The following is a 24,185-nucleotide window of genomic DNA, read 5'->3' on the forward strand; positions in this document are numbered from 1 at the left end:
ATGTAGAACCAGTTACTGATATGGCTTTTAAGTATTTGGATCAGGACAGTTGAGTCCTTCATTGCAGCTTCCGTGTATCACTTGTTTCCAAAAAAATGAATTTCTTTTTTAAAAATAAAACGCTCGTTTGCTTATGCTGTGTTTCGTTTTCGGCGCTAATATGTTTTTGTAATCTGTATGTTGATAAATCAATAAATTCTGTATTAAAATCATACACTTTATGGTTTTATTTATATTTGTCCATTGTTGGAAAACGTTCGATCACCTATTTGCGTTCGCACTCTTCAGCATTGTATAAAATTGTTCAGTCTCAATTATCTGTGTCACATATATGTAATATTATGACACTGATAAATTATTTTATATTTCATTTATATTTTGTAAAAACATTATTACAATAACATTATCTCAAGATAATTTTGCTGTTGTGAAGATACGAGTGTTTGTGGTCGTTGCGCAATTTCGAATATTTTTTATTCACATTGATAACGTGCGCACCTACTTATAAGCCGTTTCTAATACCGATAGGTGATAATGTATAATGCAAATAACCACCGCACTGATAATGCATGTAATAATATGATCAGGTGTCCTTCGTATATTATATCTGTGATAGGACTAAGTGCGCTGCTGTGCTGGTGCGTAGTTAACAACGAAAATATTTCGTTTTTACTTGTGTTATAATATTATGTAAATATATCGTAAAGGTGCGCAAATGCACACGTTTTAGTTTATACAATGAATTCAGAAATAGTATGATATTCTACGGTCAAGAATATTCTAATCCGTTGATTTGTATCGTTTCTTACGACTTACCCCAGGAGCGATATGATGTTTGGCTAAAAACTAGATGTCAACGACCATATGATATTCGATGTTGAATCGTAAATAATCTCTATACCTACTACACAGACATCAGTGTATTATGCACATTATACATACAGAAGAAATCTAATGCATTAATTCTAGTTGTGTTTACACTTAGCTGTTATAAGGATTGAACTGCTCTGAACATTAAACCAAAGAAATTCTGACGATTTTTTTTTTAATCGTTTAGTTTTTCTACGTTTTTCTCACATTCAATAAAAGAAAATAATTCGTCAATTGATTTTTTAAATTTCATAGAGTTATAACAATAATAATATTACATTTTCATTTTAGGAATCCGATAATTATTAACAACAACAATCAATAAACAAAAAATGTTACTTAAAATAAATGATTTCACGTTTCAGCAATGTTGCCAGATTGAATAATACGATCATACATGGTTATCACTTATCAACGTTTAATAGACATACCAAAGTTTATTATACTACCTATCAATTATGTATTCAACTCCATAATACATAAATTGATATAATTGTATATGTTATTTAACAACATAAATTATGATTATTATACATATTAACGTTATTCAATTATTAATTTACAAATTCAAAAAATTGTGTAGATTACATTAAACTCGATCAATAGTTGATACATTCTATATGCATTAAACATTGCTTGCTCTGCGAATCAAAAATATTTTCAACTGTAAAAAATCACGCCTATACAGTTGGTGAAATAATGGTTCAATCAAATAATAGTTAAACGTGTAATTAGTATTAATTTAAAAATCATGGAACTACCTTTCCTACTCTATGGTTTAATGGTGAATTTGAAACGAATATGGAAGTCAGGACTATGGTACTGTGTAGTCCAATTTTAGTGATTGCTCAGGCTTAAAAAATACATTTTTAATAAATAAATAAAACCCAATACACTGCAAAACGATTAAAGGGATATTTTAATATTATTATAAACGGTATTTGATATTTATAATTGGATATAAAATATTGAACACTTAAACTGCCGCCAATATTATCATTTTTTTTTTTTTTTTAATTTTGCCCGCCTGCCGTTTTATATTCGATGACGTCAAAGTTGACCTATTATTAGTTCGTCGGCGGCGTTATGGCGGCGTTGTACGTGTTATTATTATTATTATGTGTATATAACATATATGATATATGGATCGGTGTAAAAGTAGTCGCGAATATGTAATAACAATATCAAGTTTGATTAAAACGACGAAAATCAATTCGATTTTTATCATCGTATGCTTTTCGTTGTGCGCAGTTGTGTCGCAACCAGTTTCGGCGTATTTTGGCGGCTATTTCCGAAAAAACGCTCTAGGCGTGATAAACCGTTCTGTTACGAATGGCGTGCGATCAACGTCCGTGTAACAATAAATGATTACCGAGCGCTATTTTCGTAGTATAAAGCTACACTAAGCTATTCGTGTCCACCGACTGACTGCCGAAAAATATCACGGTTCACTTGCTGGTCGTCGTGGCTTTTGGCAGGAGCGAGGAGCTAAGGAAATACGAAGAGGATACGGTCTCCACCGTATTTTCGATTGCCGACCTCTCGGGAAGTGAGATATAATTTGTGCATTATGGTGTACGATGAATCCGCGTCACTAATATTTTATTTTTTTTTATCTATATTTGTATTGTTATGCTTTTGCCTTGTCTGTTAAGTGGACGCCACTCCTGTGCTTTCTCCGTCTTACTACAAGTGCGTAACACGGCGAATTTACGCCGAGCAGTTCTCATTTATATCTTCGTTAGTTTAAATATTATAGAGTGAATTTACCACAACAATAAAATGTATTCTATGGTTTGTTTTCGGATGTGTTTTTAAAGTTGTAGCGAGTTACGAACGTTTTTGAATTGTACCTATACAATACATTACACGTTTAAAATTTAGAATTTCGAAACATTTTCAACGAGCCACAAAATAATTACATTGCCTTTATAAATTTAGTGGCATGACCAATTAGTATGCGCCCTTATACGCACTTCCGAGACTAAGTACTCATGCTGGTGTTTCGTGGTATGCAACGAAGATCGTGATAGTTTTTTCACTGCTTTTTTTTGTGCGTTTGGCCTAAATTTACTAAACAGTGTTAACAAAGTAAACCAATGTACTGTGTGTATTATTTATTCTTTCTCGGTTACACATTTCTGATCGATAGAACTCGGTGGTTTTACTAACAGATTTTGTCAACAACTGCGGTTTAGTGGAATTAAAGGATTATTAATTATTTTTTTCACACGGACACATCTCCTACTCCTCCCCACCATCACTACCGCTGCAATTGATGCTTCGCGATTACTGGATGTTTTGTCGTCGCTATGTAATAGCCAGGTATAATATTCTCCGCTGACATTGAAATCATTGCATACATTTGGCTTGTGTTTGCCACCGTGTCCATCGGATATATCGTTCGTCAATTTTTGCGTTTTTTCTTATTCTGCAGGCGAACAGACCACTGGTGATCGAGAATCTTGGCGCGTTTTAAATGGTTATAAATTCTCCCAATATAACTATCCACTGATACAACAAATTTTGCGTTCCGTCCGAATACTTGGAAACGATACTATCGCTGTCGTATATAAATAAGGACTCTAAATAATTTTAGTTCGAATGAAAAAACTATTAATAATTATATTAATAAAATTCTCCAAGATGACCTGCTTTTAAATTTTGTAAGAGGTAAATTCACCATAATGTTAGAAATTACACTGTTAAATGTATTATTGTAGACGTACAATTTGTCATGTTGTACGATTGTCAGACATAGACAACAAATGCTCTTGAGGCGTTCTCTTAAGCTCATTTCATAACTTTCAATAAATGTTTAAAATTGATATAATCGATGCATTTACTTAGGACGACGAAGGAAATTCATTTTTTCATCATTATTATTATTATAATTAATATTTTCATGTTATTTTAAGGTTGGTATTTAACTATTTAATGTGATAACGTATTCGTCATGAACACATTAATTTTCACACGTACTATAGTCGAAGGTCCTGTGTAGACTGGGCGGCTATTATATAATGATAATGATTAATGAACAATATGAACAGTGAATACGTGTAAATTGTATATTTTTATTTCCGCGGTATCGGGTCATGATATAGAAACCTAATTTTTTGTCGTTTCCTTTAAAATCCTTAAAGTTTAACTTACCTAGCAGACCAACTCTCAAAATAGCAAAACAATATGTTTACTATTCATTTTTAATGTAGGAGACAAGATAGAGACGTAGGCGTTTTCGTGAAAAATAACTAGCCTAAATATATATATAAATGTGCGTGTGCTTGTAATAGTGTTAAATGTGTCCGCAAGAACGTGTGTCGAGAAAGAAATGGCGTGTTGGAAATTATCAAAACTCACGTTGCCAAAAAAATGTTTGTTTTGTTTTATTTTATTTTGTCCTATATTTTGTTCATTAACACGATATTATTATTAAAATACAACGTACCATCGTGTGTGTCGATCCCGAGTCAAAAATATTATTTTATTATCATTGAAATTTGTCGTTTAATTTGTCCTTTAGTACTCAAAGTTTTCCAACGCCGCCTTATCGTTTGTACATGACGTGTATTTAATTCGTCGGACTAGCTGGACGTTCAAGAATTACGACCGACTTTGAGCGCTGAACCATTGTATTAAATCACACTGGATTATACAAATGTGCGCGTTAATTTCGGCGGCACCGTCATAATAAATAACATGATAAAAAAAACGAAGAAAACAATGAAGGCATCAACGTGGTGTTGACTAGTAGGGTCGCTTCTAAATTTCCATAGATGAACCAACGCACTTAAAATCTATACTTATAATAATATTAGTATCAATGTTGAACTCAGATTTTTCTCGAAGTCTGTGTGTTCTTCGATATAATATAAATATTATTTGAGATCCTATCCCGAACATATTATACACTAAACGAATCGATCAGTAATGGAACTTTTTCCGTTACAGAAAAGGCGTCGATTCGCTTAGGCTTTCAACGCTCTCCAATATCAGAGATACGGCTAAATATGATAATATAGGTAATTTATAGTCCGATAATACTTTTATAGGTACATAAGAAGCGGCCTACATCGGTCGGTGAGCCGCCGACGCACCTTCTTCGCTCGGTTCAAATGCGTACGCGTGTTCGTACACGCCTCGCGTTTATTTTTAGACCGGCACACGTTCGTTTATAACAGTGAAAATAATATTATACGAAAACCAGAGATAACCGATATAACTTAATATTATGCGCGTGTATATATTATAATCATTTCACTATGAATGTGTGTGTGTGTGTGTGTGTGTGTGTGTGTGTGTGTGTAAAGTGTACACCCCGAGAGGAAGAAACCGACGACGACGTCTGAAACTGGTCGGTCTGGTTTAGCTTGGCGCCGTTGCCGCCGTCGCTGTCGCTGATGTTAACACTGGACTTTCCTAAAATACATCTGCAGGCGGCAAGGACGAGTCGTCGCCGACCGTAGTATAATAATATTAAATGTCCATCCATCTATATCATAATAATATGTAAGTACACATGAAATCGAATTCACCCGTGGCACAGGTCACCGCGAAACCACGCCATACCGCAACGCTTACTCAATCCGGGAACCCAATTTATTATATTACAGTCATGTAGAATGCCGCGCGGGGTCCTGAAAACGGACTAAAAGCCGGTCTAAGAGACCCATAGACGTCCTGTGAAAGAGTGTGCGGAATGAAAAGAGTTGAATAAAAATGTTAAAATAAAGCAAAAAAAAAAACCGAAATGATAACATGTATCAATCGAACGGCGCTAATAAGTTTGCGAAACACGCCTCTCTCGTCTCTTGTTTAGCAGTGAAGTGTGTATGTATGTGTGTGTGTGTGACGTAGTCGGTGCTGCAGCAGCACGTACATTGCACTTTGAATAGTTTTGTACGCGTTTTTTAATCGAAAAATCGGCCGATGACCCACGTGTTGGTGGTTGGTTACAGGTCTGTTCAATAGGAATTCCGTGAAATATAACCTATATAAGAAACCACCTCGCGCTTGAGGTTTTTTTTACGAATATTTTTCTTAAAACGAATAGTTTCGAAACGTTGATAAATCACGTTCTGACTAAAATTTGGATATTATGCGTGTTTCGGAATATTCGCATTTATATTTTATACACACAAACACGCACACGTATTATGGTTACTCATTAGTCATTACTATAAAATTGTATAATATTTTGGAATAACGTGAATATAAAATTTAGATTTTCAACTTTCATATTAAACAACTGTTATGGTGTGCATGTTTTAAATAATGAATTAAATTCCTGCGGCATACTGTTTTAATAATTACATCATTGGTTTGGTATTAGGTAATATTTTGATTTAAATTTGTTTATGTTGATGTTATTGTATTGAAAATAGATTTTTTACGTATGCTCTTCAGAAATATATTATTGAATGAACTCATAGAATGAAGTAAAATCGTTTTTAGTGTTTAAAATAAGTTATAGTATCTAGCCTTGATATTAATTGTGTTTTCGACGTGTAGTTTTCATCATTTTTTGTTTAAAAATTATATCAATATTTTATTCGTTTCCACGCCAGACTAAATTATAGTTACTCCTACAGACATATATGCTTTATTAACATTATGTTTGGGGGTTGTTCCAAATCGTGTTCTATTTAAAACTCACAGAATTCTAGCTCAGTGAAACCACGCTTTTTTCCTACGATAAAACGCAATATATTTTCTCAGTATACAGTGTCTTGTTTGGAGATTAAAATCTTTAATAATATTAACAAAAAAGTATGGATATAAACAATAAAGTACGAAATGATATTATACAAAAAGTGTTATTATTATCATAATTTTTCTGAATCTCTAAATCTTTGAATCATTATATTGTTGGACCTGATTGGTCAGTTATTGTACAATCATGAATTAATAATAATGTTATACTAATAATAATAGTATCTCGTATGATTTCGGAATCGCCATTGCGGCGGACGACGTCATCAACAGCATCTGCCAATCGTTTGTTACACAGTGTCCTAGTCTTCATATGCGTGCGTAGTTGAGTAAAAGAAAATAAACGTGAAACGCGTTTCAAGTCGCAAAATAAACATTTTTGACGGTCAAAGACCTCGATGGCCGCGTCTTACACGATACGTTTCGTTTTTTATTCATCAGAATTACCTTGCCGCTGGCTGCCCACAACGGGTATCAAAAATAATTATAATAACCCACTAGTAGGTACGACGATGAAGACGACTTCTAACTTTTTATACTTTTTCTTCGAATTATTATTATTATTATTATTATTATCATCATCCTGTTACCTTCCATACGATAACTGGAAGTATGAAATAATAAAAAAAAACCCAACATAAAGAGATAACAATTTAGAAAATATATTCCGAGGGGAAAAACGAAAATGATACATGTGTGCGTTATAATAACCAGATTTATTATAGATTCTAAATTATTGATATCCTTTTCTGATAATATACTCATCTAATTTCGATTCCACCTAACCGGTTCCCAGATCCGTGTGTCCGATAGAGCATACCCGTATAAATGATGGCCTGTACGTATATGAGCCCGCAGTGAGTGAGAGCATAGAAAGGAGAATGGGCTCGGTTAAAATGAGTTCTTTTTTTTTGCTGTACGTAAATTTTACACTGATATACAATATGGCCGTGCTTGTTTAATCGAGAACAAAATATATAGTGAGCTTTCTCGTTGGTAATATTATTTTTTAAAAGCTGATGATAAATCTTGTCTCGATTTCCTATTATATTTTCTACCTAGCACTGTGGATTGCTGTAGTTTGTCGTTTGTATGATTGAATCAATAATGTTTTAATTTATTCTAAATAATATAATAATGGTATCAAATGTTTCGTCGCTCCACTTAAATATGAAAAATGTGACCAATCGTCTTATCATTATAACGTGTCGAGACACGAGTCGAACATTGATATAATTGATTTAAATTGTATGCATATATTGTTTTTTAAGTTTATTTTTATACACATTTACATTTAAATACTTATAGTACATAATCTGATTTAATATTACCAGTTGAAAGAATATTATAGGTTTCAAACTGTTTCGAACAATATATTATACATTTTCGGGTATAGTAAAAATAAAATATTTTGTAACGATGACGATTTTTAATAAGTGTAACCGACTGCCGTGTATAATGTAAATATTCTGTTCTTAATTTTTTTCTAATAGAACTATTTATGTTCATAAAACTGTCGCGTTGTATCCTTGATCATCGTATACCTTCATATATATGTATACATAAATTTGTGTGTGTGTGTGTAAATGTTATTTGCTTCATTTTATAATCGTTTATGAATGATCACTTCTGGCAATTTCAATATGACCATTATTTAATCGGTTATACCATAACAAGAATTTTTTTAATGTTCAAGTTATTTGTACTTTGGTTTGATTTAGTAATGTAAACAAATTTTGGGTTTCCTCTTGACGAACGAAAATATCAAACCAAATTTTATCCTTACGAAAATCGCCAACAGCATGGCTTTTGTGAACTGAGTGTACAATTTCAAACCAGATTTTCAGACGGTTCAATTAACTTTCCCTGATAATTTACAATTTTGACATTCATGTCAGTAAAGCATCTGGGTCACGTGAGATCTGTCGTCTGTCACCCTCGTCGTGCGTTTGAAACGCATTTTGAGCATTGTTTCTATCATTTTGCAAGTTTTTGCGTTTAATAATATGTATTATACTATTATGCATTTACGTGCTTGTGCACATCCTGCTCTATTGCGACCGTGAGAAATTCGTTTGCTGGGAATTTTACACAAAAAGGGTTGCGGGGGCGCGGAATATTGTTTGCCAATGTCCCTTTTTGTCCCGATATTCTCTCATGATTTTTTGAAACAGCTGGTCCACCATTACCGGACAATGGTTCTTCAGATTAACGCACGGGATGGTGGCAGATGCAGGATGAGTGGATAGAGTTGCAAAGTATCGCGTGGATATGATGATTTACATTTAACTGAAACATGTTTTACCAAAAAGGGTCTATTGATCAAATTTTATGCACGTGTAAAATATTTATGCCGAAAGTCTTTGTTTACTCCCTCTTATTATTCACATTTATATTCACGATCCCCGAAGATTCAAAGAATACGTCATATTATGGATAGGAAGGCAGTGAAAAGGATTTTTTTTAAAAGAATTTCGGCAAACTTATCATCGATCAAACAGTTTTATATACTCATCGATGTTCTGATCGGCGAAAATAATTTGGTTTTTAATTCCTAACATCTTTGCACATCTGTCCCGTTTTAATATTACCTTTATGTGTTGCTTTAAGTAGGTAGGTAGTAAGAGGATTAGTCAAACAATAGGTCAACAAATATTTTTTTCAAAATTATATTCTAAAATGTATTTTAATGCACAGATATTGTAATCAGATTCGTTTAGACACCTGAAACCTTATAACGTCCAATTAACTCACCTAGGTATCTGACCGTTGAACGCACGCTTTATTTTTAAAACATACACCTATATAATAATAATATTCTAGTTTTACCGTAAATAATTTTAGGATTTAAATGTTTAGGAAAACTAATTTTTTCGTACCCTAAGATATTGGTCCATTAGTGAATTCGCCTTGTTTAGTTTATGTTTTCATATCGAACAGCGATGAAAAGAAATTCCGTTCACATAACCTTATAAGTGGTAACACAGTAACACATATTATGTTATATAGCAGGGCATCATCTTCTATATTTAGGATACCGGTTAAGTTTAGAATCCAATTAAAGCGAATATAAATAAAACCCATTAAGAAATGTTTATCTTATGTACATGATAATATTTTTACTATAGATATTAAAATAATGTGCATTATCTATTTATATATATACTTTGTATGCATTTTACGTGTATTCACCATTATCCATATTATTTTATATATTCGATTTCCATAATAGGTAGTTATCGAAGAAATGCTTAATACAAAAATATCCACCCAACCTCAAAATATATAAAAATAAATGTTGATAAAACACTACTCGAGGTCGTCTAATGGCCGGTATAATATGTATATGTTGCGTGTGTTGCGACTTAATTACCCAATGGATGACCCCCGTAGGCGCGCGCGTTTGTACCTTATCTGCAATGGAAACCGTGGTGAGTCCGGCACACACACACACACCTATCTTAATAATATTATTATACACACTGTCAGCTGAAGTCAGCACACGGTCATGTGGACGTATTAATATAATATTATTTCTACCGATTGGCGATTGCGAGTGGGTTTCGAAAATGCTTGTCCGACAAGTCTAATGACATACCGCCGAGGGGAGTTGTGTGTAGCTTGCGCCACGGGCGGCGGCAGTCATGTCGTCGTCATCGTCGTCGTCGTCGATCGCGCGTCTATAATATATAGGTGGCGAGATTTTCAGAACATTTTAGCGCCACGGCAGTAGTAATGACGAAACGCTGCTTGCCGCGGACCCGCAAAGCGGTCGAGGCCTCTGAAGGACAACCGGTTTGTCTCGGTAGTAGTACTATTAGGAGTAGACGAGTTGTAGTAGTAGTAGTAGTAGTAGTAGTAGTAGTTGCAGTAGTAGTAATAATAGTAGTAGTAGTATAATAATAATAATAATAATAATAATAATAATAATAATAATAATAATAATAATAATAATAATAATAATAATAATAATAATAATAATAATATTAATAGAAGCAGTTGATATCGTCGTGTTTGGTTATTTTATCTTGTACAAAATATTGTATTTTTATATTTTAATAAGACATAGGATCATGTAGCCTACAATATAGAATATACCGAAAAATTTTATGAAGGGAGGGGGTATGACAACGTGTGATGAAAACCGACGCTTTCTGCTCGGTCGGCGGTGCCTATAATATAATAACATGTATTCTTACTTCTGGTACGACTTCGCGGGGAAGGGAATGCGGATGTATCAATGTGTGACGTAGCGAAATCGTTTCGCAGTAACCATTTATTTATATCGCACGATCGGTATAATAATATTATTGCAGGTATTAAAACAGGCGGTCCCCGTAATTAACCATTTTTCCAATATTATTATTCCCGGCTGGGCGTGTTTATACTTGATAATAAAATATTTAATAATAATACAATACATTTACATCGAACTCGTATATATTTACACGGCTTATTTCGTTTCATATTAAATATATCGAAATTATCAAGAATCGATTTGTTAGCTTTAATAATGATATGATAATACGCCGAATTCGTTACTTTCCGTGTTCTCCCAATAATATATAAAATTTAATAATAATAATAATATTGTTCAGAGTGAATAGCTGGTGAACGTTGTCGACTTTTCGTTTCAGAGTCATATCATAGTACCGATGTAAAACCGTAAACTATTAATTCTCCGTTGTCGTTTGCTCCAACCTCATTCGTAGGATAGCAGAAAATTACCAACAAACAAACACTTCCGAAAACCTTTGCGAGTTATTAACGGTTTCGATAATTATTTCGTCAAGTACATCGGAGGTGAATATAGAAAATCGCTAGGATTTGCCAATATTTATCGGATGTTACGTCACCGCATTACCGCGGTTTTGTCGGTGGCCGCTCCAAGGTCTTGGGCGCTTGCACTGACGCACAATATTAAAACTTAAAATGCCGACATTTTGTGTGAATTAACGCGTTTTCGATGACTATATTTTAAATAACGAATGCTAGAAAAACATAAAATCTATAACCTAGTGCAACGTTGTTGCCGCATAGCGCGTCATAGCTTTAACGACATATCTGCGACGTATAAAAATGATTCTTTCTTGCATCCATTGTAATATAGATTTTATTAATGAACGTCACCCCAAATACGCACACACGCACACACACACGCACACGCTCTCACACACACACACGCTCACACACACACACACACACACACACACACACACACACACACACACACACACACACACACACACACACACACACACACACACACACATTCGCGCGCGGCAGGCACACTCCGGTTTGCCAGTATCATGCGCTGCCGTGCACACACGTGCTCGCCAATCGTCGTTACATAGAATTTCGCGCGAATCCAGCACATCTCGTTTCCAACAGCGAGGAAATCGTGTGAAATCGGTCGGTGGTTGTAAATTATAATTTTATACCATCTCAACACTCGTTGTACTTGACAAAAACCGACGAGGACGGCGAGCCACGCAGTTTTTTCATTTCGCCGAAACTTTGTTATCCGGTTTGCTAAATGCCCAATTTGACTTGGCGTAAACGGATGTACTCGTCCCTCAAATTCGGCTTCTACCACCGTGTTGTAAGTTAAAGCTTCAGTCTCTCATCGCGTAAATTTTGGTTAAAAAATCGAGTTCTATCGACTTATTGTCTAAATAATGGTCTTAAAGTCGAAAAATAAAAATCGACGTGCTTAATGCGTTTCAATATGAAATATATCACAGATGTATCGTTATTCATATACTCTTCATACTGCCGTGCACATTGAACAGTATTCTTAATTTTTTCTTTTAATCAATAATAATATATTTATACAATGAATTTATTACTTAATACATATTAATCGCTTTCGACTGATTTATGTAGAACTTGTACGCAGTGTGGTTTTTGTCATAATATTTAAGTTTATTTACGATTATTTCTGATATAATATATTATTAATATCATAATTTCATAGGTAATGTATGTGTATTTCTGTATTTCGAGTATTTCGATTGTTGCTGTATAATAAATTCTTAATATAAACATTTTTATAAATATAAAAATGAAAACCATTAGTTGCCCATGTTCATTATACACCTTATTAGTTATTAGATTATATAATTATACCTATATATATATATATATATATCCTTCATGAACTTGAATCTTGGTATAAAACCTGAAAAGTTAATATTAACGAAACGGAATCATGGTATATTACCTTTACACTTAAACATGGAATCTGCCCACCGATAACATTAAATAATATTATAATACCAACCTCAGATACAATAAAATATCTTAAAATACATTTCGATAAAATGGGTACGCCATATATACTGTACAAAATTCAAAATAAACATCCGTCTACGCTTAGTACGCTTACTTAGACAAATCCTGCATTCAAAGTCGAAACTTACTCTTCGCACAAAACTTAATCTCTATAAACTCCCCCTTAAACCAATATGGACGTACGGTATCCAGATATGGGGATCCGTAAAAAAATCAAACCTGAATAAAATCTTCCGCCTAATCATTGCTCTATTCTACATAACAAATCAAACATTATACACTCCGACCTAAAAATGCTAACAGCCGCACAAACTGCTTCAAATTACTACAGTCGATACCAATGATACCATAACTCTTTAAAAAATCACCCAAACAACTTTGCAAAAGACTTGACTTTACCATTACCTAAATAAATATTATTATATACTATTATGATTTTAAATAGTAATTTCGGAATGACTCCATTTGCGATTCACACGAACTGTTGGATTATATTTTATTTCACTATTAATAGGCAATACCTATCAATTATTAAACTATTGTCAATTTCTTGAGGATCACAATATTATGTTAGAGAAAAATACTTATACAATTAATTTAATATCAATTAATATGTGTACCTCATAGTCATAATTAAATTTTGCAATATATTTATTATTTTATATTCTATGTAAGATTATTATATTAATTTCTATGCCGAGATAATTAAAAAAAAAAATAATAGATCTAAAAATATTTTATTTTTTGTATAACAACAACATCTTATTTCTTCTTTTACACTTTGTTATTTTCGTCAACAAACGTTATTATAAATATCTCTTTAAAAAAAGATTCGTTGTCCAACATCTTACAAATGGTTTCATGTATTTTCAGCTTAATTTTTTCTTGAAGTTTGAATATTTATTTTACTAATAAATTATTACTTGTTCAAATTTGTAGTGATTTATCAATGAATACTTTTAAGAAACAAGTAAAAACCGACTACCGAGTTTTTTAAATACCAATTAAGAATAAAATAAAAGCAAATAAGACTTGGATGTTTAAAGTTAAAATATAAATGTTAAATAATATTATCAACCTTTTAAGCCTAAATACAAATAAATAAATAATAATAACTTTTTAGTTAAAAATTTGAAGATAAATTATAAAATATTATTATTACAAATTAGTAGTGCATAGTAGATGTAGAGATATGTCACTTCCTGTTTACTTAAGTAAATTATTATAATATAATATTTTTCTAAGTTAAATAACATTGAAAATATATTTTAAAATGTATTAAATGAATCACTTGTTGAATCATATTTGATAGTTTAATTTATGACCTATATTACACAATTGATTATACTTCATGTTCGGTAACAATCGATAATTGTTTACCTTTATTGATAAAACTAATTATTTGATTTGAATAAGCTCAACCAAATCGAAAATCGAAATGGAATATTTTATCATACATAAACTTGTATTCTGTGATTTATAATTTGACCTGATAATTTCTGATTTTTTCATTATATTAAATTAACCTACCCTCCCATCCCCTCCCGACATGTAAAATTTATATCAAGTAAAATTTATTTCGTTCGATCACAGTTTTAAAGAACTACGTAAATAAATAAATAATAATATTTAATAAAGGCTAAAGAGACTGCTTATAAAGTTGATCTTTCACTTAACCCTTGTTATAGAACTACTGTCATTGCCCGGGACGATTGCTCTTACTACGCATTACACTTGTGTTTCGGCATTCCCGTTATATACTTCCATCCTTGTCTGTCGTGTATTCAATAAAGCTTAATCAAATTTAAAAAAAGAATGCAGAAGGTCGTATTATGGACACACAAGCACAATAATTTAATTTATTATACGAAATGAATATATTCTGCACAGAGAATTTTTTTTTTCATTTACCTTAAACTGGCTGTACAGGGGACATATAAATATTTCACCTATAAATAAGAATTACGATGTCTAGAATTCGTACCATCCACACCTCACTTCGCGGACTAATTAATTGGTTCACGATGTTCTACCGCGTGTGTCGTGTGTAGGTAACTCGATATTATAATACTGATATTATATTCCCAGATTTCAGCCTTGAGTATATTAAAGGACATGGCGATCCGCTATCGCAATAGGACGACTGCGGTGTTATAAGATACGCTTAATGCTCATAAAGTCATAACATATATTGTCAACCGTGTGCCAATGCTACGAATATCGTAGCCCGTAGGCGAAATGTAGCTTTTGAGGACACTGAAAATTAATTTAATTTCATTACATTTCAAATCGTAATACCGATTACCATATTGTATTTCGTTGGGATTTAAATTTTAAACCGGCGGCGGTCACGCATGATTTATTAATACGATACATATTATAATTCACATCATTTATATTCACTTTAAAACGGATAATTTGTATTCCGAAATCCACTCGGTCGTAGGTGGGAGTACTCGTCAAGGTTTGTCTTTTCGTTTAGTGTTCAGCTAACGGCGACGACGACGACAACGACGACGATGATCAGTGTTAACATTTTACAATTATTATGATTGTAGTATGTTTACATGCAGGTATACTTGTTAGTTTATTACATACAGATTACTAACATAATCTCGAAATTCGACGTATTCTTTCTCGTTTCCATACCAAACTTCGTTATGATAAGCACCACAAGATGTCGGGGAGAAAAATAAAACTCGTAACATTTTAATATTTATATATGCAACGCGTTTGCAGTGATTTTATATTACACACGTCATTATGTTTTCATAATATTATATATAGTTTAGAGTTCGGTCGATTATTTCGATAACCATATTATTATCCAGTTAAATGACCATTAGGGCGTGTAACATGCGCTTAATGACGCGCATTCTATACCCGACAGCTACTTGTACCTATTATGTGCATATAATAATAATGACTTAAGACTACATAGAGGTGCACACATCGCTACCTCATAATTAATATTTGGACGTTTATGTTTGCAGAACTCTATACGTCACAATCTGTCACTTCACAGCCGGTTCGAAAAGATACAAAACGAGGGCACCGGCAAGTCGTCGTGGTGGCAGATCAACCACAACGCTAGCCGGACGACCGGCAAGTCCAGGCGCCGCGCCACGTCCATGGAGACGCCCAAATTTGAGAAAAAACGTGGGCGCGTCAAGAAGGTCGTCGAGGCCATCCGTAACGGTCTGCAACCCGAGAACACGCCTAGTCCTAGCTCTTCGATTTCTGAAAACTCTGACATGATACCCGTGTCACCCCTCAGGAATTACCAATTCAGGTTGGTAATTTTCTTTAAAACCTTTTCGTTTATGTCCCCGTAAAATACAATATTATTATGAAGGTACTCGAGTAAATTACTCAACTTGTGATTTGTAAAATTCATCATATCGGTCGTCATGTGCACAAATAGTGTTTGAAATTTGGAGGGGGGGGCCGAAGCTCAAGTTTATACATTGGACACTTTATTGACACCTATAATTTGGTGTATGTACCTATGACATTGGTTTTTTGAGAGGGGCTATACAAAGTTTAGGGAGGCTCAGCCTCCCCCCCGCCACCCCTTATTTTCGCCTATGTCAGTCGTGTGCTATATACGTACTGGACCTGTGTAGGAAGTATAATACAAATTACATTAAGTATAATGGTTGTAATGACGGCGCTCGTTCGATTCGTGTGTTTTACACTTTTCTATACGTGGTTCGACGAAAACTATTCAACGAACTATAATCGTGGACTTCTATTAATATTTAATGATTAACCGTCGAAGTGTCGGTTTGTGTAAGTTTCCTTACTATGTTTATTTTATAAGCCTGTTGTTGAACGGGTCATTTGACCGTTATTTTTCGTTAAAAATTTATTGTAATTAGTTGCAGTCGAAAATATTAAACTCCATTGTCATGCATTCGTCATGTATATTCATAGGTAATTGATTTATGGAACGGGAAAAGGGACGATAATTATGGAGAAAAAAAATGTATTTATTGGTAAAGGCAACCATTTTTTATAATGTTGTCTCAGTGGTTATAGTGATGTTGTTAGGTGCTTCGATTTTTTAGGTCGAACCGAACCGATCTTTCACATTTTTTAACTGGGCATGAACCAATCCAAACTATTAAAATCGATTTCAAAATTATTCAAAAAACGATTACTATTGATTAAATATCCAATAAAATAATGAACGATACTAATTTTTTCTTAAACAGAATGTGTTTGAATTTCGTTTTCATTCGTTCAATTTTGGAACGAATTAAACAATTTGGTTTGGTTTAATGACTGAAACTGCTGTTAGACATTATAGTGACTAGCATCATTAATCTTTGGATACTTAAACATTGCAGTCCCGACTTCAGAGCGCGGGCTTCGTCGAACGCTTCGTCCACTGGCCGTCTGTCACCGATATTCAGCGAGCAGCTCACTGCTGACTATGGCCTGGACTCGGTGGCCGAACAGGGCCAGGCCGACCAGCTGGCCGGCACGCTGGCACAGACCGTTCGGCTCTCTCAGCCGCTGCAGACGCTCGAAAGCTACAGAGACGTGTTCTTGGACAACCGTCCACCCCCGCCGCCGTACAGTAGCTTGTCGATCCAGTCGTGTCCTATCCACGGTTACCAAGGGTGTTCGTGTTTCAATCTCAACCAGCTCGAGAACACTTACATAAAACAGGTACGCCCCACGAGAAGCGTCGTTGTTATAGTGGCAATTATTGGCCACTGGTCACTTCACTATTATTGTTTACATTACTATATCCTATTTATGTTATACTTATAATGACCAACTGATGTGGTATATTAGTGTACATAGGTACGATCAGATTTTACCATGATATTGGATGTTTTTGACTTTAAATTTTATAACAAAAAATCCTAATTGTAGCTTTTGAAGTTCAAAATCCATTTTATGATAATATTATAAAATCAGCTTTCAAATACGAGTAGACTGTTGGAACTTAATATTTCTTCTCCTCAGGAGTGTATATCGTTCGACAACATGTTGAACGACCAGCAGGATGACAACATGTCCGCCACCGTGGTCGGACAAATAATGGGATCGTCACATCTGTCATTCGACGAGCTCAACATAAACTTGGACAAATTTCCGCCGGTCGAATGCAACGTGGATGAGGTGATCAGCCACGAAGTCAGTCTGGGCGGCTGCTTGGACTTTAACAACTTCAATCCACCGGTACAACAGCAACCGTCGGTATCCACCACACAGACATTGTCATCCGTCAGTCACGACCAATCGTCGTTCACTTCCGGACAACATTGGGTCCATTGAACAGGTGTGTGTGTGTGTGTGTGTATAGTTTGATATTCTGAAAATTAATGTTCGGTGGTGCGTTGAATGATTTTCGATTTGTCATTAATTGCAGTGTTCTAAAAGTTAACAATATCGAATTCGTCGAAAACTATAAGCTTATAGGTTTAACTTTTTGTATTTTTAAATCCCTCTTCCGTTTAATATCATATATTGTATACACTGAGCGCTTTGGTTGGCTCAACTCTAAAATGAATTCGTAATCTACCTCTATATCGTAATGCTATATAAAATATTAACATAATATAAAGCTGTGCATGTATCAGAACGGATAGAAATCAATGTGTGTGAGGGTGTGTAATATAATGTTCTTCCTACATTTCAATATTTCATGTTAGCGGTCACCGTATTTTGTGATTATTTATTAGAACATAAGCACACCCATGTGTTTGATGCATACCTTTTTTTTCGCCTCGATTAATATTATCAGTGTATCGAAGCGTTTCGGTGTAGGCGGAGTCACGTCGCCGTTATGTCGTGAAATCATTTCTTTATGTGTATGTTGAGTGGATCTTATGTATATAGCAACACTGATGATGAAATTTGAAAAAAAAATATGACTTTTTTTTGATAAATTACTAAGCGTCTGTCTCGTTATCTCGTGTTTATGCATTATTCTCATTAAAGTTTGGCGTAGTAGCGGTTTCTGGTTATTCAGTTGTAACTGGAGCACTGACATATATCCGTTAATGAATCAATTTCAGTAAAAAAACCCTTGAGAATACCCTAAAAAATAAAAACCAAGAATCGTTCTGTGTATATGTCAATTATTTATAATCCCGCCAGCGCGGCGACGAGCTAATCTACTCGAACTTTCGGTCCCAATTTTATTTGTTTGTTTCATTTTTTTTTTAAAGAACAACTGAGTTTTCTTTCCTTTTTTTTTATATATATAGCTCCGTGACATATTATTTCCGGTACAAATTATGTAAGATTTTTTTTGCTTTTACCGGTCGTGTTCTTTCCTCACGGTCTTTGTTCCTCTCTTATCTTTACGATGGCGCCTTTGAGAAACAAAGCCGTGGACTTCAATTACCACTATCTCTCTCTTCCCCTCTCCCTCTCACTCACACATAGCCCCTTTGCCGTCTCGTTCGTTTCCGAAAGGTCGGTCAGTGCACTTGTGTTATTAAAATACTTCCAATTCGTGTCGGGATTTTTACGACCCGTGGTCGCCTCCACTACTTTGCCGTCTCACCGTCTTGCTGTCAGCGTTCGTTGGTGGTGCTAGCCAAGTCTCAACCGTAACTCAAATCGTATTAACAGCACGCTTACTTTATGATTGGTCCATCATAATTTTAACCCATTTTTTTTCGTTTTAATCAATATGAAAACATAAATAATGTTTTATATTCTATGGAAATAACCACCGCGATTATGGATCATGCAATTAAAATGTGGATATTTTATTGACGTTTTAATTGACGTTAATTTTTAAAGAATTTAGAATTAATCGACAGTTCAAAGGTGGCTGATGTTCCCTTCTATTTTACCGTTAGTATAATGTTGACGTCCGCTGTCTGTGTACGATATATTACATTATATTATTGTAATAACAATAATAATAATAATAATAATAATATTAGGTACGTATATAATTGTAATTAATAATCTTTCTCTACACGAATAGCATATTTAAATATTTGAACAGGTAGGTACTTCATTCACTGTCAACTTGATAAGGAATTCAATTGTTTTTCACAATGTAAATTTGACGTAGGTAATCACTAGTGGACTCTGTCCGTGTCTGTTGTTGGAAATCCAGAAGAATGTCTCATAAAAATTACGTGGTTTAATAATAATATTATTTTATATCTGTTGAACGTCATTAGTGGTTTTCATTGTTTCTGTTTGCGATATACTCTACACATGTTCAGTTTATTATAGGTACACATATATATTCAAATATCAGAAAGATATGATAGATGTACTGTGCTATAATATTCTCATAAATAATCATTTTAGCATCGTTAAAAGTTTTTGTTTTAAATTATTTTGAAGTAACGAGTACCTACCAAAAGTCTCTAAAATTTAGTCATTATTCTAACGTAAGTTATTTTAATTAGAGTGCATAGTAAATATAAGATTCCGAACAACGTTAAGATTTCTTGTTGCAAATTATTTTTATTATTATATTTATTAATGGCCGTCTTGCTAATTTAATATCTATACGCTGTTTCTTCTCGGTAGACAAGACATATTTTCTGAATCTGCATGACGTAAACTGAACATTTACTGTGATTGACAGTGGTGTGGATGGAGGAGTATGACAAAATTTATTCTCCATCACGTTCTTAATATTTACTGTGAGTTGCTTCTTGTGATTGAGGTAATGGGGGGGGGGGGGGATGGCTAACAGAGCTGCGTTACAATATCGTGTTCGTTTTTACTTGAAACAAATGAATAATAGACTAAGTGATATGTGATGAATAATGCTAACGTCAAATAACCTAATCTATTAGTAAAACTATATAATATTATTGTTATTATTAACCATTATAATTTAAAATAACAAATTTTTTAAATTGCATATTTATTAATTTATTTATATATTTTTTTTTGTTTTAGTTGAAAGAAATATCCGAGTTCTGTGGGAAAAGTTAAAGACAAGTCTATGCAAATGTTTTAATTATGTCGTCCCAGATAATTTATGTTAATTTTCATTGTTATAATCATAATAATTAATAATACATAAAATATTATTATTAAATTATATATACATAAAAGGAAAAGAAAAATGTGTTCGTTTTAAAATAACAACTATTTTATACATTCTACTATACACATATTTTCTATGCTAGGTTAACATTATATTTTATCACATGTAAATGTGGAAATATATTATTTGTATAAACCCATTTATATAATATATTATTTTTTAACATTAGTCTCTAATATTTGTTGTAGTTTTAAAAGTTCATGTAATAGTTATATATTGTTCTTTAGATAACTCAATGTTAAATATTTATTCATTAAAAAATAAGTTAGCTTGTTGTAGCTTGAGCGATTCCAAGTGTTAATCAAAAATCTTAAGTTAACTCTTTAGACTAAGTATTGTAAATAGGTTTGCTCAGCAAAAAATGTTTTAAAAAAATGTTAGTAGCCCACATTCACATTATTATTAATTTATTCGTAGATATACATGTTTGATTAACAAAAATGTCGGCTACACTATGTATGCTTTTCAAGGACAATTTCCGTTTACTTACTCAGAATCATATATTTATACTTACTTTAAGTTAATCTCGTTTAATATAATTTATAACTGGCATATATTTATATATTATAAACGGGCATGCATGGTCACATATGGGCGTGTTTTGTATAAATTTATAAGTATATTGTTTATGTTATCACTTATTATAAAGTGCTGAGTAATAAAGACTGATTGTCTTTGAAATGATTGGATTTTTGTTTAATTATTATTACTATTATTATTATTATTACTATTTTGTTATTGTTTATTGTGTATAAAAAAAATATCAATGAAAAGTATTTGCTAGTAAAAATGTTTATTTTCATCAAACAAATTATAATTAATTAAAAGAACTCAAAATTATTTTACATTTTTGTGCCATAAATATTCTAATAAACATATTTTCACATGACAGTGTAAGTATTTACTATTTTTATAACTGTGCAACAAAAAATACTTTGTGTGTTAATATTTGTATGTATATATATATATATATATATATATACATATACATACATACTTATACTTATATTTTTTGTTCATTTAACTCATTTGAATGAATATGCCAGTGCCTTTGATCTCAAAAAGATATACCTCCAAAACAAAAAAAATAATTAATAACAATTTCAAATATGAGTAGCTTTTGTGTTTAAATTTGAATATATATACGTATACATATTACATATATAGTATATACATATATTTGAACTTATACATATTAATATTAATTAATAATACACATTGTATATAAATGTTAAGGTAAATGGTTTTAAAAAATAACTTAATTTGTATGTATGACAAAAAAGTGTAGAAGTTTGTTTGTTTTTTTTTTTTGCACAAAATTGTTGTTATCCGTACAAGCTCAATGTGTATAAAAAATGTTTAGTGTGCTTAAATAAATGTGATAAACTTATTTTGGGGAATTATATTGTACAAGGTATAAGATGATGATTTTTTTTCTATAGGCGCTATTGAAGTGATAAATAGAATAAATTTGTTTTAGCAACTCTAACTTTTAATAATTGATTATTATTATATTATTATTATTATATGAATTATGTTTATTACTTTATTATTTATTATCTACTAAAAACAACAAATGTAAATACAAAAATGTATTTGAAATGTAAATTTACTGATGTTGCTTCTTTTTAATGTGTCAATTTAATACGGATTATTTATTGTTACGGATTTACAGATAATTTGAATATATTTGACTACTGTTTTTTATTTCATTTCTTATGTATTTAACTTTTCATAAAATAGTGTAAATGTTCATAAATAATAAAGCAAACTGCCTTTATGATTTGTTTACAGCAATTTTTTTACATATTGGTAACAAATTTACATACTGTTTATTGTAATTATATAATATACTTAATATTTTTAAAATTAAAATTGTGGTTGAATTAAAATTGTATCTTATCATTATATATATTACTAGTAGTATCACAGATTAATTAAATCTTGATTTAATCTGTGGTAGTATGTGGCGTTTATACCACACAATTCATTTAATAATTCAATTTGATGATAAAATCATTATAATTAGTATTTGAAAATTTCATAAGTTTAAAATAATGAAAAATTTCATAAAATATTTGAAATGCGTGAAATATTTCAGCATTATAATATATTATATACATATATATGTATGCATATATTGTTATAAGTTTTATTTTTATAAATAATTGTCAGAACTTACCTTCACAATTTTATAATATTAGGGAAAACAAACACTAACTTTCTTTATTGATGGTTTTCTTTGGTTAGATTATTGATAAATAATTATCGTTAATATTTTTATTAGACATTTTTTTAATGTTTTTGTGAAATATTTCTTGCTTCAAACAATAATTATGATGAATATTGATATATTTCTTATTTATTAACTGTTTCCTTGTCTAAAATATGTGTTATAAAATAAAATAATTATAATTAATATTAACATAACCAAAAGTATAGGTTGATTGATTAAAATTAATAAATTTATTAAGTAATTATTATTATTCCTTTTTAAGCAATTTTTTTTTTGTTTTTTTTTAAGAAATTTGTACCTATTTCGAGTCATGTCAGTTTCATGTTGAAAATCATCGACTGACGTTTTTGGTATTCTACTCAGAACTGGGATATAAATCCATTTATTTTGATGATTTTTATTACGGATTGCATTTTTAAAAATAACGTGAAGTGCGCCAATTAATAATTGATGATAAGTGATAATGCATCGATTATTAATTGTAAGCGTCTTACAAAAATTGACTATTTTAGATTCTGAGTAGAGTGTTAAATTTATTGGATTTGCTATTTTACTTTACAACCATTGGGGTAGTTAAAAGCTCTAAACAGCACTTTAGTAGAATGGTAATCAAACAAATAATACTTCGGAAAATGTGAAAGTCATTTTTCGAATTTCTTTGTAGTGTCTTCGAAAAACTACAAAATAACAAAAATTAAATATAATCATTAATCATATTAATTAGAGTGTGATTTTAGCCAACTATTGAAATGTTTTTAATAAACTCAGTACTGTATGACGTATGTAGACCACAAGCAAATATATACAATGTGATTGGTACGAGTTTATTTATCATAATATTTATAGTAATAAGTAATAACTAATAATATATTATATAATAATATATTATAGTAGTACTGATTTATTAAATTTATTATTGACAATCTCTCGTAAAAATTTATGTAATTTAGTAAGAAATAGGAACATTTTCATAGGCACACGATACCAAGTCTATATTAAAGAGCAAAATTGGGCCCTCAG

At 32.0% G+C, this 24,185-nt stretch overlaps 1 protein-coding gene across 1 annotated transcript in view; it reads left to right on the top strand.

Moving 5' to 3' along the window:
* Positions 1-22,636, top strand: part of foxo (forkhead box, sub-group O) — a 38,567-nt gene extending 15,931 nt beyond the window's left edge. Inside the window, exons 2-5 of the mRNA XM_015513244.2 lie at positions 15,873-16,171; positions 17,232-17,556; positions 17,860-18,175; positions 20,779-22,636. Of these exons, the coding sequence (XP_015368730.1) occupies positions 15,873-16,171; positions 17,232-17,556; positions 17,860-18,171 (936 nt within the window). The 3' untranslated portion in view covers positions 18,172-18,175; positions 20,779-22,636. The remainder of the gene's footprint in view (positions 1-15,872; positions 16,172-17,231; positions 17,557-17,859; positions 18,176-20,778) is intronic.
* The last annotated feature ends 1,549 nt before the right edge of the window (positions 22,637-24,185 follow it).

Source organism: Diuraphis noxia, unplaced genomic scaffold, assembly GCF_037042655.1.
Source record: "Diuraphis noxia isolate RWA-SAM2 unplaced genomic scaffold, SU_Dnox_SAM2 contig0002, whole genome shotgun sequence".
Classification (NCBI taxonomy): Eukaryota; Metazoa; Arthropoda; class Insecta; order Hemiptera; family Aphididae; genus Diuraphis; species Diuraphis noxia.